General features: G+C 41.1%; 1 protein-coding gene across 1 annotated transcript; it reads right to left on the bottom strand.

Annotated features, from left to right (window-relative positions):
* Positions 1 to 1,157: 1,157 nt before the first annotated feature.
* si:ch211-191i18.2 (uncharacterized protein LOC564095 homolog) lies at positions 1,158 to 19,578 on the bottom strand. Its single transcript, XM_055225133.1, has 5 exons — positions 19,523 to 19,578; positions 5,918 to 5,989; positions 5,644 to 5,801; positions 4,445 to 4,521; positions 1,158 to 2,496 (listed from the first exon to the last, which is right to left on the bottom strand). Exons 1-4 carry the CDS (start codon positions 19,575 to 19,577, stop codon positions 4,462 to 4,464), a joined length of 345 nt encoding a protein of 114 aa, XP_055081108.1. The 5' UTR covers position 19,578; the 3' UTR covers positions 1,158 to 2,496; positions 4,445 to 4,461.
* Between the last annotated feature and the right edge of the window lie 128 nt (positions 19,579 to 19,706).

Here is a 19,706-nt window from a genome sequence, read left to right as displayed (position 1 = left end):
GAGACATATGTGTATATGTAAACACACATATACACACGCATACAGACACATATACACACACACATACACCCCCCCCCACACACACACACACCCACACACACCCCTACCCACACCTATTTACACACACACATGCATACACACACACACACACACACACACACACACACCCATTTGCATACCCACACATATTAACACACACACACACATTTGCATACACACACAAACACTCAATCATTTCTGCTCAAACCAATCAGCTTCTTTCTTTTGACCGTGTCTCTGTAGTGTGTTTCAGTCGGGCAGTGCAGACAGGACTTTGTACTTTGATCAAAATGTAATTCAAACTTTAAAGAGATGTTATTCTGCCAAATGGACTTTTGAATCTTTCTTGGATCTTTTAATATTGTTCCCTCATCTGAAACATGCCTGAAGAGGTTTGAAGTGTCACTCAAGCATGTTTGAGTGAGTGATCTCTCTTAGATCCTATTCAAACCCTCCTTACAGTTAGCTGTACAAGCTTCACCCACAAGGCTACACCATCCATGCTCACATGCGACAATTTTAGGTGCTATTTTACTTCTATGGGGTATTAACTGCTAACACATATTTAGATCACCATGTTACCTTTTATTGTTTTGAAAATGCCATATTCACTCAATATATTAACATGTATATTAATTTTCACTTCTTTTTTGACGTCCCTCCTCTCTTTGCTCCCTGCACATCACATCAGGTTTGTCAAGTTGCTGTGTACAGTTTTGTATCATGCTGTTGTATATTTATGGAGAATTGTCATGTGGGAGCATGGGTGATGGAGGCTTGTGGGCGGAGCCTTGTACAGACTCGTACTGATAACTGTAAAGAGGGTTTGAATAGGGAGGGAGAGATTGCTAAAATACTGGAACATGCATGGATGACATCAAAAACCTCTTCAGGCCTGTTTTTGATGAGGAACTGTGTTATAACATACTAGAAAGTAAATAAATGTCTTTAAACAGGACTGGGGCAATTTCTTTGGCTCACGTGACCCTAAATGACTGGCCATGATTTTAGGAGGCCGTTGATACAGACATGACATCAGTGAAACACATCAGACCATTTGATTTGATACAAAACTTTATTCAACAGAGACTCTTAGTGCAGTTTATAAAAGTGCTGCTCTGAAAAATACATTCACCAAACAAGACAAAAATCACAAATTAAATAAAAGGACTGAACCAGGTCTAAAGCAGGTCTAAAGCAGGACTAAACCAGAACTAAACCAGGACTAAATCAGAACTAAAGCAGGACCAGGACTGAACCAGGTCTAAACCAGGACTAAACCTGGACTAAACCACGTCTTAAGTTTTGTTTTATAGTATATAAAATACACTTAACCCCCTTTAACCTCATAAATTATCATGTCTCACTAAAACAAAAGAAAATTAAAAAAATTATGAAAACAGAAATTTTGAATCAGAAACATGGGGATACTGCTCCCTCTGATGGACACAGAGGGAATCACAGCCAAAAATCACCCACAAAAGCAGAGCTCTGGTACTTGTTCAGTCCTGGTTTAGTCCTGGTTCAGGCTTGCTTTTTTCCTGGTTACGTCCTCATTCAGTTCTGGTTTAGTCCTTGTTTACTTTGTTTCAGTCCTGGTTCAGGGTTTAGTCGTGGTTAAGTCGTGGTTTAGTCCTGGTTTAGTCCTGGTTTAGTCCTGGTTTAGTCCTGGTTTAGTCCTGATTTAGTCCTGGTTCAGTGTTTAGTCCTGGTTTAATGCTGGTTCAACCCTGGTTTAGTCCTGGTTCAGTGTTTAGTCCTGGTTTAGACCTGGTTCAGTGTTTAGTCCTGGTTTAATCCTGGTTTAGTCCTGGTTTAGTCCTGGTTTAGTCCTGGTTCCGTGTTTAGTCCTGGTTTAATCCTGGCTCAGTCCTGGTTTAGTCCTGGTTCAGTGTTTAGTCCTGGTTTAATCCTGGTTTAGTCCTGGTTTAGTCCTAGTTTAGTCCTGGTTCCGTGTTTAGTCCTGGTTTAATCCTGGTTCAGTCCTGGTTTAGACCTGGTGTTTAGTCCTGGTTTAATCCTGGTTTAGTCCTGATTTAGTCCTGGTTTAGTCCTGGTTCAGTGTTTAGTCCTGGTTTAATCCTGGTTCAGTCCTGGTTTAGTCCTGGTTCAGTGTTTAGTCCTGGTTTAGTCCTGAATTAGTCCTGGTTCAGTGTTTAGTCCTGGTTTAATCCTGGTTCAGTCCTGGTTTAGACCTGGTTCAGTATTTAGTCCTGGTTGAATCCTGGTTTAATTCTGGTTTAGTCCTGGTTTAGTCCTGGTTCAGTGTTTATTCCTGGTTTAATCCTGGTTCAGTCCTGATTTAGTCCTGGTTTAATCCTGGTTCAGTTCTGGTTTAGTCCTGGTTCAGTGTTTAGTCCTGGTTTTGACCTGGTTCAGTTCTGGTTTAGACCTGGTTCAGTTCTGGTTTAGTCCTGGTTCAGTGTTTAGTCCTGGTTTAGTTCTGGTTTAGTCCTGGTTCAGTGTTTAGTCCTGGTTTAATCCTGGTTCAGTCCTGGTTTAGTCCTGGTTCAGTGTTTAGTCCTGGTTTAGACCTGGTTCAGTTCTGGTTTAGTCCTCGTTCAGTGTTTAGTCCTGGTTCAGTTCTGGTTTAGTCCTGGTTCAGTGTTTAGTCCTGGTTTAATCCTGGTTCACTCCTGGTTTAGACCTGGTTCAGTGTTTAGTCCTGGTTTAATCCTGGTTTAGTCCTGGTTTAGTCCTGGTTTAGTCCTGGTTCAGTCCTGATTTAGTCCTGGTTCAGTGTTTAGTCCTGGTTTAATCCTGGTTCAGTTCTGGTTTAGACCTGGTTCAGTGTTTAGTCCTGGTTTAATCCTGGTTTAGTCCTGGTTTAGTCCTGGTTTAGTCCTGGTTCAGTCCTGATTTAGTCCTGGTTCAGTGTTTAGTCCTGGTTTAATCCTGGTTTAGTCCTGATTTAGTCCTGGTTTAGTCCTGAATTAGTCCTGGTTCAGTGTTTAGTCCTGGTTTAATCCTGGTTCAGTCCTGGTTTAGTCCTGGTTCAGTGTTTAGTCCTGGTTTAATCCTGGTTTAGTCCTGGTTTAGTCCTGGTTTAGTCCTGGTTTAGTCCTGGTTCCGCGTTTAGTCCTGGTTTAATCCTGGTTCAGTCCTGGTTTAGACCTGGTGTTTAGTTCTGGTTTAATCCTGGTTTAGTCCTGATTTAGTCCTGGTTTAGTCCTGGTTTAATCCTGGTTCAGTCCTGGTTTAGTCCTGGTTCAGTGTTTAGTCCTGGTTTAATCCTGGCTTAGTCCTGATTTAGTTCTGGTTTAGTCCTGAATTAGTCCTGGTTCAGTTCTGGTTTAGTCCTGGTTCAGTATTTAGTCCTGGTTTAATCCTGGTTCAGTCCTGGTTTAGACCTGGTTCAGTGTTTAGTCCTGGTTTAATCCTGGTTTAGTCCTGGTTTAGTCCTGGTTTAGTCCTGGTTCAGTCCTGATTTAGTCTTGGTTCAGTGTTTAGTCCTGGTTTAATCCTGGTTCAGTTCTGGTTTAGACCTGGTTCAGTGTTTAGTCCTGGTTTAATCCTGGTTTAGTCCTGATTTAGTCCTGGTTTAATCCTGGTTCAGTCCTGGTTTAGTCCTGGTTTAATCCTGGTTCAGTTCTGGTTTAGTCCTGGTTTAGACCTGGTTCAGTTCTGGTTTAGCCCTGGTTCAGTGTTTAGTCCTGGTTTAGACCTGGTTCAGTTCTGGTTTAGTCCTGGTTCAGTGTTTAGTCCTGTTTTAATCCTGGTTTAGTCCTGATTTAGTCCTGGTTTAGTCCTGATTTAGTCCTGGTTCAGTGTTTAGTCCTGGTTTAATCCTGGTTTAGTCCTGGTTTAGTCCTGGTTCAGTGTTTAGTCCTGGTTTAATACTGGTTTAGTCCTGGTTCAGTGTTTAGTCCTGGTTTAGACCTGGTTCAGTGTTTAGTCCTGGTTTAATCCTGGTTCAGTCCTGGTTTAGACCTGGTTCAGTGTTTAGTCATGGTTTAATCCTGGTTTAGTCCTGATTTAGTCCTGGTTCAGTCCTGGTTCAGTCCTGGTTTAGTCCTGGTTTAGTCCTGGTTCAGTGTTTAGTCCTGGTTTAGACCTGGTTCTGTTCTGGTTTAGTCCTGGTTCAGTGTTTAGTCCTGTTTAGACCTGGTTCAGTTCTGGTTTAGACCTGGTTCAGTGTTTAGTCCTGGTTTAATCCTGGTTTAGTCCTGGTTTAGTCTTTGTTTAGTCCTGGTTTAGTCCTGGTTCAGTGTTTAGTCCTGGTTTAATCCTGGTTCAGTCCTGGTTTAGTCCTGGTTCAGTGTTTAGTCCTGGTTTAGACCTGGTTCACTGTTTAGTCCCGGTTTAGTCCTGGTTTAGTCCTGGTTTAGTCCTGGTTTAGTCCTAGTTCAGTCCTGGTTCAGTCCTGGTTCAGTCCTGGTTCAGTCCTGGTTCAGTCCTGGATCAGTGTTTGGTGTGGTTGAGTCAGAGGGCTCGTGGTGCGTTCAGGATCATCACGCTGAGGGTCCACATCAGAGTTGAGTCCTGTAGAAAGCAGACCTGGAATTATGTTTTGTCTCAAAGCTCTAAATGCTCTGTTCCACCTTGTGATGTCATGAAGTGGTAGTTTTCATGCTAACAGCTCGTTTTACCTTTAGTTCAGTAGAGATTGACAATTCCCGGGCCAAAATCATCCAAATAATTCTAGTGAAGGTGTATGGAGTTTAAAAACACAGTGGAGTATTTCCTGTATTACCACATGACATCACAAGGTGGAACAAGAGCTCAGTCTAAATCTGCAGGGTTTGTGTGTTAAACATGTGTGAATGAAATAAAACACAACTCCAGGTCTGTTTGTGATGAGGAAACATAAGAAAATTGTGTAATATGGGACTCTTAACTGTCTTCGTTGACCTGGTTTGTGGTTAATATTTCTGAAATTAATATTATTCCCTATCAGTATAAATAAACAAAAGTAAGATCATTTTTCACAATAGCTTCAAAAAGCTGTGCCAATATTTCACCCCCAGGACATGAGTGTTGTCATCTGAGAGAACTTTAATTCAAAAGATTCAGATGAGTGAGTATTCTTAACACCCCGCTGTGCTCCTCACAGCTGACTTCTGACCTCTGCTCCATGTCTGACCGTCTCCTGTGGCTCTTTATCAATTTGTGAAACACATCTCGTCTGAGCAAAAACATTTCTTTGTCAAATTTATGAGAGAATGTTTAATTTCCCAAAACAAAACGTGAAACACGTCCAATGATTTCAGAACCACAATCTGTAACAGGAGAGGGTCAGAGGAGCAGAGGAGAGGAGCAGAGGAACAGAGGAGAGGAGCAGAGGAGAGGAACAGAGGAGCAGAGGAGCAGTGGAGAGGGTCAGAGGAGAGGGTCAGAGGAGAAGGTCAGAGGAGAGTGGCAGAGGAGCAGTGGAGAGCATCAGAGGAGCAGAGGGAGGGTCAGAGAAGCAGAGGAGTAGAGGAGAGGGTCAGAGGAGCAGAGGGAGGGTCAGTGGAGCAGAGGAGTAGAGGAGAGGGTCAGAGGAGCAGAGGGAGGGTCAGAGGAGCAGAGGGAGGGTCAGAGGAGCAGAGGAGAGGAGCAGAGGAGTAGAGGAGAGGGTCAGAGGAGCAGAGGAGTAGAGTGTCAGAGGAGCAAAGGACTCACCGCACAAACAGGAAGTGATGCGGCTCCTCTGACCCCAGCCCCGGCTGTGGTTGCTATGGGCGTTTCTGAGGCCGTTTCCGTGGAAAATGTCTCCTCCTCGTCTCCATTGACATCACTGGAGTTTAGGAACTCCTCCAGATCATCATGAGATGCATTACCTGTGAAAAGACCTGGGTTAGAGCTGTTTCAGTCCTGGTTCAGTCCTGGTTCAGTCCTGGTCTAATCCTGGTTCAGGCCCCCCTTTAGCCCTGGTCTAGTCCTCGTCCATACTCACTGTAGAAGGTGTAGTAGAAGGTGGAGTTATAGTCATAGTCTGGTGCTGGAGTGGAGCTCCGCCCCTCACAACCTGGAAACAGAAACAGCAGAAAATTTTAAATTATAGACATTTTTTCATGAACTTTCATATTTACTCCAAAATGCATGAATCCACCCTGTGACATCATCAGGTGATTACTTTTACTGCTCTGGCCCCAGTGGGCAGTGACAGTTTGGACGTCTTTAAAACCAGGTCTGTGACTAAACCAGGAAAAAAAATGGCAGATCCCCCTCATCCACTGCACTCCTCCCTCCCGCCCTCAGGCACATGCTGTGCTGAGCCCACATGTGCCCATATGTGCCCACGTGTGCCCACGTGTGCCCATATGTGCCCACGTGTGCCCATATGTGCCCACTTTCTTTTTCGTGTATTTGTATGTACTTGTGTTTCTTGTATTTGTATGTACTTGTGTTTCGTGTATTTGTATGTACTTGTGTTTCTTGTATTTGTATGTACTTGTGTTTCTTGTATTTGTATGTACTTGTGTTTTGTGTATTTGTATGTACTTGTGTTTCGTGTATTTGTATGTACTTGTGTTTCTTGTATTTGTATGTACTTGTGTTCCTTGTATTTGTATGTACTTGTGTTTCTTGTATTTGTATGTACTTGTGTTTCGTGTATTTGTATGTACTTGTGTTTCTTGTATTTGTATGTACTTGTGTTTCTTGTATTTGTATGTACTTGTGTTTCGTGTATTTGTATGTACTTGTGTTTCGTGTATTTGTATGTACTTGTGTTTCTTGTATTTGTATGTACTTGTGTTTCTTGCATTTGTATGTACTTGTGTTTCTTGCATTTGTATGTACTTGTGTTTCTTGCATTTGTATGTACTTGTGTTTCTTGTATTTGTATGTACTTGTGTTCTCTGTGTGTTCATGTAGTTCTTTTAACAGTAGCACACTGGTGTTGTGTGACTGCTGTACTGTCCTGCTCTCACTGCTCTATTACACTGTCTAAACTTATTGTTTTTAGATCATTGTGTGTCCACTGACAGCGGAGGAAAAACTATCTTTAGGCAAATGCTGGTACATTACAGTAAAGTGAATTCATGTACACATCAGATACATAAATACACAAATAAAATACATTTGTGAGCTCAATCTATACCCTCGCATGTACATGAATGTTCCAGTGTAGAGCTTTAATCGTGTGTGTGTGTGTGAGAGAGAGAGAGAGAGAGAGAGAGAGAGAGAGAGAGAGAGAGAGAGAGAGAGAGAGAGATATTGATTGATTGATTTAAGTCTGTTTTAATGAAGAGGAAATTAGACACAGACACAATGTGCAGTCACAACAGAGACTCACTGACCTGGACTAAACCTGGACTGGGCCAGGTGCTGAATCAGGACTAAACCTGGACCAGACGAGGAGGAGGGGACAGAGGACAGGTTTATGTCTTTTTCTCGGGTGAGTGAGAGAGAACAGAGGACACTTCAGGGGCATGTCTCTGAGGACGAGATGAAGGAAGAGGGAGGGAGACGTAGGGACAGACAGAGAGAAGGAAGGAGGATGGAAAAGAGAGAGAGGAGAGAGAAAGAGGAAGAGAAGGAGGAGAGGGAGGGAAGGGGGTGGAGAGAGGGATCACTCTGGGACACTTCACTGAGAGAAAATTTACTGTCTGTAAACACAGAGAGAGTTGATTGTGCTGAGTCAGCCACAAACACAGAGGTCAGAGGTTGAATCCCCACACCGCCCTGTGCCATGGTGCCCTCGAGCAGGACACTGGTATTCAAATGTGGAGCTGTATTATACTTACAGATATGCTTTTGTCTTCTTTTTTCAATATCAACTTGTGTTTGTCTTTTTCTAATAAAACAAAAAGCTAAAGCTAATTAAACAGCTTTATTACAGCAGGAGGAGAAAGTGTCTTGCCCAAGGACACAAGGATCACACCACCAACCCACAGGTCAGAGAAGGACAGAAAAGGACAGGAAAAGAGCTTATTTTAGAAACAAGGACAAAACAAAAGAGGACAGATGTGTGGGAACTTGTACTCTAGAGATGACTTGTAGAAACTACACACAAGAGCAGATGTGGTACTGCAGTACTAAACTTAGTATTATCAGTAGTAGTACTTGTAGTACTTAAAGTCATATAGTAATAGTCGTAGTAGTAGTAGTATTTGTAATATAAGTAGTAGTAATAATAGTATTTGTGGTATAAGCATTAGTAGTAGTAGTAGTAGTAGTAGTAGTAGTAGTAGTAGTAGTAGTAATTGTTGTACTTGCAGCAGTAGTAGTAACACACCCACACACACATGGACAGAGGCGCTGATGGGAATTGCGTGGGTGCTGATGACATCACCACTTCCTCCTCAAACTGAATCTGATCAAATAATAAACATTGTCCAATCAGAGCACAGGAAATTAAACCTCACAGCTGTCAATCAAAACTGCTGAGGGGTGGGGCAAGGCCTTTCAATCATAAAGAACACCAGAACATCAGCCAATCAGGTTTGAGCAGTGTTTCTCTCTCATAGTGTGAAAACAACATGAACTTGATCCTGCTGAGTCTTGAGTGTGTATGCGGTGAGAATCCCAGACAGGTTCAGAGCCCTGGAACACAGCGAGGGACATCTTTGTATTTTTAGAGCGAGAGATGTCTGTGTGTTTTTAGAGTAAGGGACGCCTGAGTGTTTTTAGAGCTAGTGTTTGGGCCTTCTTCAGGACATGAACGATAGGACAGGAGGGAGGAGTTAGGAGAGAGGATATGTGGTAGGAGCGTGTAACAGGAAGTGCAGCAGCTGTTTCTTGGATTAGACTCAGCTGGAAACACACAAATTTTAGAGTCAAAAACACATACGCACCCAAACACATCACACAGACAACACACATGTCTACACATGCACACACAAACACATAAGCACACACAAACACACAAACGCACAAGCAGACACAAACACATCATACAGACTTAACACACACGTCTACACATGCACATACAAACACACACATGCACACAAACTCACATGTACATAACACACATGTACACACATGCACACAGAAACACACAAGCACACATTCACACAAACACACATGTACACACATGTACACACATGCACACAAACACTCACCTACATCCACACACATGCACACATGCACACACATGCACATACATGCACACACACATGCACACAGTCCTCTTCATAATCCTAATACCACAAACATGTTACAGGAAGTGTCTGAGCCTCTGGGACCTGTATAGCAATGATTAAATTCTGGTTTAGTCTTGGTTTATTCCTGGTTCAGTCCTGGTTTACTTCTGGTTTAGTCCTGGTTTAGTTCTGGTTTATTCCTGGTTTAGTCCTGGTGTAGTCCTGGTTTAGTCCTGGTTCAGTCCTGGTTTAGTCCTGGTTTACTTCTGGTTTAGTCCTGGTTTAGTTGTGGTTTATTTCTGGTTTAGTCCTGGTGTAGTCCTGGTTTAGTCCTGGTTCAGTCCTGGTTTAGTCCTGGTTTACCCCTGGTTTAGTCCTGGTGTAGTTCTGGTTTAGTTCTGGTTCAGTCCTGGTTTACTTCTGGTTTAGGCCTGGTTTAGTCCTGGTTTAGTTCTGGTTTACTTCTGGTTTAGGCCTGGTTTGGTCCTGGTTTAGTTCTGGTTTATTCCTGGTTTAGTCCTGGTGTAGTCCTGGTTTAGTCCTGGTTCAGTCCTGGTTTACCCCTGGTTTAGTCCTGGTGTAGTTCTGGTTTAGTCCTGGTTTAGTCCTGGTTTATTTTTATTATTATTTTTATTTTACCTTTATTTTACCAGGTAGGTCGATTGAGAACCAATTCTCATTTTCAACGACGACCTGGCCAAGAGGCAGAAATTTCAACATACAACAGAATAACATCCATACAGGCAAAGACAAGACAAAACAACAACACTAAGACAGTTCCTAGTTTAGTTCTGGTTCAGCCCCAGTTCAGTCCTGGTGTAGTCCTGGTTTAGTTCTGGTTTAGTCCTGGTTTAGTCCTGGTTTAGTCCTGGTTTAGTTCTGGTTCAGCCCCAGTTCAGTCCTGGTGTAGTCCTGGTTTAGTTCTGATGTAGACGTGGTGCTTTGGTCCTGTACTGTCGGCAGTGCAGATGTGTGAGTTGTAGTACATTGTGGTAGTAATAATTGTAGTAGAGCATGTGATTTGTGCATCTCTTTGTGTATCTTGTGTGTGTGTTTGTGTGTGTGTGTGCTGGTGTGTGTGTGTGTGTGTGTGTGGGGGGGGGGGGTGCGTGTGTTTGTGTGAGACATGTGTTCGTGTGTGCACAGTACAATAGGATGTGTCTGTGTGTGTCTGTGTGTGTTTGTATGCGTGTGTGATTGTGTGTGTGATTGTGTGTGTACAGCTCTGTAGCCTTTGTATATGTTTCATTTTGATTTGTGACTGCTCTCGAAATGTCATTATCTGAAAGATGAATTTTCTTTTATAGTTTGAAATAATGTGAAGTGTGTGTGCGTGTGCGTGTGTGTGTGTGCGCGCGCGCGCGTGTGTGTGTGTACAGTATATAGACTGTATTTAAATGGACATAGCTAACCTGCTAGCCGCTGCGTTCCTAATAGGAAGTGTTAATGGGTGCACTTCCGGCTCCATTGACTCTGGCTCCAATTCACTTTAAATTGAAAAGCTGTGGTTCCGTCTCTCTGTAACTGCTGCTGTCAGACTCGTCATTTTGGTCTTAAATGTTCGTATTAACCCTCTACATGATCCTGGAGTTTTATTTCACTATTATGTTTGTAACTCAAAATATGAACATTATGAACATGTCGCTGAGGTCACATCCGTTAGCATTAGCAACAGGTTTGATTGACAGCATTGCTAAGCACCTACTCCCTGATAAACCAGTAGTGAGGGTGGGGCGTTACCTTCAACAATCTCACTCTGGATTGGCTCTGCGGTTGCTATGATACTCCAAATCGTCTCCTACACCTGCTAGCCTCGATGAGCTTCATTTGACTGGAGCTGAACGCTGTAGTGGCGTCACACTCACTTAGTCCACTTCTTTATATAGTCTCCAGTAGAGTACAGTAGTGTGATGTGTAGTGTGTGTGGTGTATGTGTGTGACGTGTGTGATGTGTCGCATCCGTGACAGTCACATAAAGCCTTTGTATCTCTTCTCAATTTTAAACTTTTCTGACACAAAAAGCAGGAAATGACAAACGCTAAAAATATGAAACAGTGACATCTTTATCTGTGCTATAGCCCCGCCCTCTCTCATCAGAGCCCCGCCCCCTAAACCACAGTCCTTATACCTCAGAGAACCGTGACAGGCTCTACCCCCCTCGTCTCAGATACAGGTGGGTTCAGGAGGTGCATCGTGGGAAATGTGGTCCCTCTGAGTCTCACAGATAGACTTTAATCCGACACATCAGAGTGTAATGTTTATGTGTTTGTACAAGGATCTACCTCAGAGCAGAGAGTGTGTGTTATTTCAAACTCAATTTCGATACTAAGGAATAGTCTCGATTCTCAATGCTGATTCCGATACCAAATGATAATAAAAACACTTTCTTTAGACAATATACTGTGATTTTCCTCATTAAATGTTGTACTTTGTGTTCTATTCCCATATTTGTGTGTGTGTATACTAGTCTATGTGTCTTATACTTATGAAACATACAGAGACACATCATTGTAAACAGTCATGAAAGGTTCATTTCCTGAAAAAGCTCAAATGATTATCTACTTTCCACACTAGCTTTAGTTTTGATTAGTATCTGATAATCTATACTTTTGGCAGCCTTACTGTGTGTGTGCGCGCGTGTGTGTGCGTGTGCGCGCGCATGTGTGTGACTGATGTTTACATTACCAGAGAAAGTGTCAAAATTACTCGATCTGCACCACATTTTTTTAATTAAATGTCAAAAAAATTGGGTTGATTCAGATCAACACAATTTCACTGAACCATAACTAAACCAGGACTGAACCAGGTCTAAACCAGGACTAAACCAGGTCTGAACCAGGACAAGACCAGGACTGAACCAGAACTAAACCAGGACTAAACCATAACTGAACCAGGACTTAACCAGGGCTGAACCAGGACTGAACCAGAACTAAACCAGGACTAAACCAGGACTAAACCAGGACTGAACGAGGACTAGACCAGGACTAAACCAGGACTAAACCAGGACCAAACCAGGACCGAACAAGGACTAGACCAGGACTAAACCAGACTCAGAAGTGTAATAAGTCAGAGCTTTAGTCGCACTTAAGCCGTTTAACTCAAATATACCAGAACTCACAGACTTAAATCAAACTAAAACAAAAAACACAGGAGTCTAAATGTTTATGTGGCGTTTTTGTTCACGTCTGAACAGCTGCAGGGCACCTGAGCTCAGACCTGCTCCAAAACCTCACACGTCCAAAAAGCACAAACTGCCAAACTAAGGTCACTGCAAAACTCAGAAACTCTCAAACATTTACACCGACAAAACTCAGTGGACAGTTCTCTCATGATGAACTCAAATACTGTGTTCAAGTCAAACCGTTAAACTGTGACTTTATCTTTAAAAACAAAACAAAGTTCAGTTTAAAATAAAATGTGAAATTTGAAAAATGAAAGATAAAACAGAGAAACCTTCAAAAGGAAGACAGACCACAAGGAACAGCAAGAAGTAATACTGCAAATACTACTGCAAATACTACTGCAAATACTACTGCAAATACTACTGCAAATACTACTGCAGATACTACTGCAGACACTACTGCAAATACTACTGCAAATACTACTGCAGATACTACTGCAAATACTACTGCAAATACTACTGCAAATACTACTGCAGATACTACTGCAAATACTACTGCAGATACTACTGCAAATACTACTGCAAATACTACTGCAGACACTACTGCAAATACTACTGCAGATACTACTGCAGATACTACTGCAAATACTACTGCAGATACTACTGCAAATACTACTGCAAATACTACTGCAAATACTACTGCAGATACTACTGCAAATACTACTGCAGATACTACTGCAAATACTACTGCAAATACTACTGCAAATACTACTGCAGATACTACTGCAAATACTACTGCAGATACTACTGAAGATACTACTGCAGATACTCCTGCAAATACTACTGCAAATACTACTGCAGATACTACTGCAAATACTACTGCAAATACTACTGCAAATACTACTGCAGATACTACTGCAAATACTACTGCAGATACTACTGCAGATACTACTGCAGATACTACTGCAGATACTACTGCAGATACTACTACAGATACTCCTGCAAATACTACTGCAGATACTCCTGCAAATACTACTGCAGATACTACTGCAAATACTCCTGCAAATACTACTGCAGATACTACTGCAAATACTCCTGCAAATACTACTGCAGATACTACTGCAAATACTACTGCAGATACTACTGCAGATACTACTGCAAATACTACTGCAGATACTACTGCAAATACTACTGCAGACACTACTGCAAATACTACTGCAGATACTACTGCAAATACTACTGCAGATACTACTGCAAATACTACTGCAGATACTACTGCAAATACTACTGCAGATACTACTGCAGATACTACTGCAAATACTACTGCAGATACTACTACAGATACTCCTGCAAATACTACTGCAGATACTCCTGCAAATACTACTGCAGATACTACTGCAAATACTACTGAAAATACTACTGCAGATACTACTGCAAATACTACTGCAGATACTACTGCAGATACTACTGCAGATACTACTGCAAATACTACTGCAGATACTACTGCAAATACTACTGCAGACACTACTGCAAATACTACTGCAAATACTACTGCAGATACTACTGCAAATACTACTGCAGATACTACTGCAAATACTACTGCAGATACTACTGCAAATACTACTGCAGATACTACTGCAGATACTACTGCAAATACTACTACAGATACTCCTGCAAATACTACTGCAGATACTACTGCAAATACTACTGCAGATACTCCTGCACATACTACTGCAGATACTACTGCAGATACTACTGCACAATACTACTGCAGATACTACTGCAAATACTACTGCAGACACTACTGCAAATACTACTGCAATACTACTGCAGATACTACTGCAAATACTACTGCAGATACTACTGCAAATACTACTGCAAATACTACTGCAGATACTACTGCAAATACTACTGCAGATACTACTGCAGATACTACTGCAAATACTACTACAGATACTCCTGCAAATACTACTGCAGATACTACTGCAAATACTACTGCAGATACTCCTGCAAATACTACTGCAGATACTACTGCAGATACTACTGCAAATACTACTGCAGATACTACTGCAGACACTACTGCAAATACTACTGCAGATACTACTGCAAATACTACTGCAGATACTCCTGCAAATACTACTGCAAATACTACTGCAGATACTCCTGCAAATACTACTGCAGATACTACTGCAGATACTACTGCAAATACTACTGCAGATACTACTGCAGATACTACTGCAAATACTTCTGCAGATACTACTGCAGATACTACTGCAAATACTACTGCAAATACTACTGCAAATACTACTGCAGATACTACTGCAGATACTACTGCAGATACTACTGCAGATACTACTGCAAATACTACTGCAGATACTCCTGCAAATACTACTGCAGATACTCCTGCAAATACTACTGCAGATACTACTGCAAATACTACTGCAGATACTACTACAGATACTCCTGCAAATACTACTGCAGATACTCCTGCAAATACTACTGCAGATACTACTGCAAATACTCCTGCAAATACTACTGCAGATACTACTGCAAATACTACTGCAAATACTACTGCAGATACTACTGCAAATATTACTGCAAATACTACTGCAGATACTACTGCAAATACTACTGCAAATACTACTGCAGATACTACTTGCAATACTACTGCAGATACTACTTGCAGATACTACTGCAAATACTACTACAGATACTCCTGCAAATACTACTGCAGATACTACTGCAAATACTACTGCAGATACTCCTGCAAATACTACTGCAGATACTACTGCAAATACTACTGCAGATACTACTGCAAATACTACTGCAGATACTCCTGCAAATACTATTGCAAATACTACTGCAAATACTACTGCAGATACTACTGCAAATACTACTGCAGATACTACTGCAATACTACTGCAAATACTACTGCAGATACTACTGCAAATACTACTGCAGATACTACTGCAAATACTACTGCAGATACTACTGCAGATACTACTGCAAATACTACTGCAGATACTACTGCAGATACTACTGCAAATACTTCTGCAGATACTACTGCAAATACTACTGCAAATACTACTGCAAATACTACTGCAAATACTACTGCAGATACTACTGCAAATACTACTGCAAATACTACTGCAGATACTCCTGCAAATACTACTGCAAATACTACTGCAGATACTACTGCAAATACTACTGCAAATACTACTGCAGATACTACTGCAAATACTACTGCAAATACTACTGCAGATACTACTGCAAATACTACTGCAAATACTACTGCAGATACTACTGCAAATACTACTGCAGATACTATTGCAGATACTACTGCAGATACTACTGCAGATACTACTGCAAATACTACTGCAAATACTACTGCAGATACTACTGCAAATACTACTGCAAATACTACTGCAGATACTGCTGCAAATACTACTGCAGATACTACTGCAGATACTACTGCAAATACTATTGCAAATACTACTGCAGATACTACTGCAAATACTTCTGCAGATACTACTGCAAATACTACTGCAAATACTACTGCAAATACTACTGCAGATACTACTGCAAATATTACTGCAAATACTACTGCAGATACTACTGCAAATACTACTGCAAATACTACTGCAGATACTACTGCAAATACTACTGCAGATACTATTGCAGATACTAATGCAGATACTACTGCAGATACTACTGCAAATACTACTGCAAATACTACTGCAGATACTGCTGCAAATACTACTGCAGATACTACTGCAGATACTACTGCAAATACTATTGCAAATACTACTGCAGATACTACTGCAAATACTTCTGCAGATACTACTGCAAATACTACTGCAAATACTACTGCAAATACTACTGCAGATACTACTGCAAATATTACTGCAAATACTACTGCAGATACTACTGCAAATACTACTGCAAATACTACTGCAGATACTACTGCAAATACTACTGCAGATACTATTGCAGATACTAATGCAGATACTACTGCAGATACTACTGCAAATACTACTGCAAATACTACTGCAGATACTACTGCAAATACTACTGCAGATACTATTGCAGATACTACTGCAGATACTACTGCAGATACTACTGCAAATACTACTGCAAATACTACTGCAGATACTACTGCAAATACTACTGCAAATACTACTGCAGATACTGCTGCAAATACTACTGCAGATACTACTGCAGATACTACTGCAAATACTTCTGCAGATACTACTGCAAATACTACTGCAAATACTACTACAGATACTCCTGCAAATACTACTGCAGATACTACTGCAAATACTACTGCAGATACTCCTGCAAATACTACTGCAGATACTACTGCAAATACTACTGCAGATACTCCTGCAAATACTATTGCAAATACTACTGCAAATACTACTGCAGATACTACTGCAAATACTACTGCAGATACTACTGCAATACTACTGCAAATACTACTGCAGATACTACTGCAAATACTACTGCAGATACTACTGCAAATACTACTGCAGATACTACTGCAAATACTACTGCAGATACTACTGCAGATACTACTGCAAATACTTCTGCAGATACTACTGCAAATACTACTGCAAATACTACTGCAAATACTACTGCAGATACTCCTGCAAATACTACTGCAAATACTACTGCAGATACTCCTGCAAATACTACTTCAGATACTACTGCAGATACTCCTGCAAATACTACTGCAAATACTACTGCAGATACTACTGCAAATATTACTGCAAATACTACTGCAGATACTACTGCAAATACTACTGCAAATACTACTGCAGATACTACTGCAAATACTACTGCAGATACTATTGCAGATACTACTGCAGATACTACTGCAGATACTACTGCAAATACTACTGCAAATACTACTGCAGATACTACTGCAAATACTACTGCAAATACTACTGCAGATACTGCTGCAAATACTACTGCAGATACTGCTGCAAATACTACTGCAGATACTACTGCAAATACTATTGCAAATACTACTGCAGATACTACTGCAAATACTTCTGCAGATACTACTGCAAATACTACTGCAAATACTACTACAGATACTCCTGCAAATACTACTGCAGATACTACTGCAAATACTACTGCAGATACTCCTGCAAATACTACTGCAGATACTACTGCAAATACTACTGCAGATACTCCTGCAAATACTCTTGCAAATACTACTGCAAATACTACTGCAGATACTACTGCAAATACTACTGCAGATACTACTGCAATACTACTGCAAATACTACTGCAGATACTACTGCAAATACTACTGCAGATACTACTGCAAATACTACTGCAGATACTACTGCAGATACTACTGCAAATACTACTGCAGATACTACTGCAATACTACTGCAAATACTACTGCAGATACTACTGCAAATACTACTGCAGATACTACTGCAAATACTACTGCAGATACTACTACAAATACTATTGCATATACTACTGCAAATACTACTGCAGATACTACTGCAGATACTACTGCAAATACTACTGCAAATACTACTGCAGATACTACTGCAGATACTACTACAGATACTCCTGCAAATACTACTGCAGATACTACTGCAGATACTACTGCAATACTACTGCAAATACTACTGCAAATATTACTGTATATACTACTGCAAATACTATTGCATGTACTACTGCAAATACTACTGCAAATACTACTGCATATACTATTGCAAATACTACTGCAGATACTACTGTAAATGGTAAATGGCAGGGTATAAGATGCTGCAGGGATAGTACACAAGGAGCTGCCATAGTGTACTATAACATCTGTGCAGAGTACGGACTGGAAACCCCAAGATCAAAGTGGGAAACACCTCCAAAGGTAGTGGAGAATGATCGAGCCAAGATCCTGTGGGACTTCCAGATACAGACTGACAGAATGGTGATGGCGAACCAACTGGACACTGTGGTGGTGGATAAACAACAGAGCAAAGCCGTTGTGGTGGACGTTGCAGTACCAAGTGATGGGAACATCAGGGAAAAGGAACATGAGAAACTAAAGAAACACCAGGGGCTCAAGGAAGAGCTGGAGAAGTCCTGGAAGGTGAAGGTATCAGTGGTGCCTCTGGTCGGGGCAGTGACCTCCAGACTGGAGGAGTGGCTACAGCAGATCCCAGAAAAAAACATCAGACATCTTAGTTCAGAAAAGTGCAGTACTAGGAACAGCAAAGATACTGCGCAGAACCCTCAAGCTCCTGCTTCAAAATGAGCAGGATTTTAAGCATGTTTTACTCTCTTTTTTCACATTCCTAACTGGACTAACATATGGAGTGCAGTGATATTTACATCTGCACATTTACCAAACGCACATGGTGACACTGGATTTGTGCACTTTTATCTGTCAGACTTGAGCCATGTGCCGCTGTCCTCTGTGCAGCTCTGCAGCAGAAGTGTAGAGACGTTTTTGGTCCGAGTTTGGACTGACCTGTGCATAATGAGGATAGAGCCTATGTGAGGCACGCAGGTAGGACGCTTTTAAACCCTCACCCAAACCCAAACCTGTGACAAAAGGACATGCTCCGTATGCTGGAGGCAGTGATGTGACCTAATGACACGAGCTCCTGCTCGAGTCTCAGACAAGACCCAGTCCATAAAAAAACTATCTCGAGCACACGACACTACTTTCTACTACATTTTTAAGCAGGAATGAAAAGTAAAAAGTACTTTTCACATGATTTGAGGTAACAGTACTTTTCAAATGATTTAAGGGGTTGTTTTGACGATGTTGAATAAAGTTTTCGGATTCAAGCTTCAGCTTTGAGCAAAAATAAAACACTAAATTCATAAGAAAAATGAAGACATTGATTTTTTTATTTCAACCATGACCAAAATAAGTGTCATTTTGATTCACTCTCTACATTTACACTTAACAAATGAACAACACTTGTGTGAAATACTTTTTACTCTTAAAGTACATTTTAAACAGGTGTTTAAATATTTGTACTTGAGTAGGTTTTCTCATGTAATAGGCATACGTTTATACTTTTACTGTCACTCGAGTATTTGTTTTTTGCTCTGTGATTTGTACTTTTACTTAAGTAACAAAACTGAGTACTTCATTCACCAAGTTTTGATGATGAGCAGAAAAAACTGAACCATGAGAAAAACTAATGAAACATGTGGCTCAAAGTAAGTGATTCAGGAAAGTGGATTAAGTCTGAATCTGCTCTCACTGTTTTAGGTTTAGGACAGAGTCTGTTAGGGATTTACAGAGTTTGAAGTTTTTCAGAATCATTAAAAATAAACAAAAAACAGAAGAGATTTATAAAAGAAAATGACTCACCAGAAAAAAGAGAGACGAGACAAACCAGTCCAAAGACAGAGACGCACAGGGACATGCTGATGATGGGACCACAAATGAACGACTGAAAGAAAGAAGAGCAGAGAGAGGACAGGAGACAGGGGGAGGAGACAGGAGGAGGAGAGAGGGAGGAGAGAAGGAGGGGACAAGAGGAGAGAGGGAGGAG

Source organism: Periophthalmus magnuspinnatus, chromosome 11 (assembly GCF_009829125.3).
Source record: "Periophthalmus magnuspinnatus isolate fPerMag1 chromosome 11, fPerMag1.2.pri, whole genome shotgun sequence".
NCBI lineage: Eukaryota > Metazoa > Chordata > Actinopteri > Gobiiformes > Gobiidae > Periophthalmus > Periophthalmus magnuspinnatus.
Note: the sequence above shows the minus strand (reverse complement) of the source record. Positions and strands in the feature narration are given on the sequence as shown.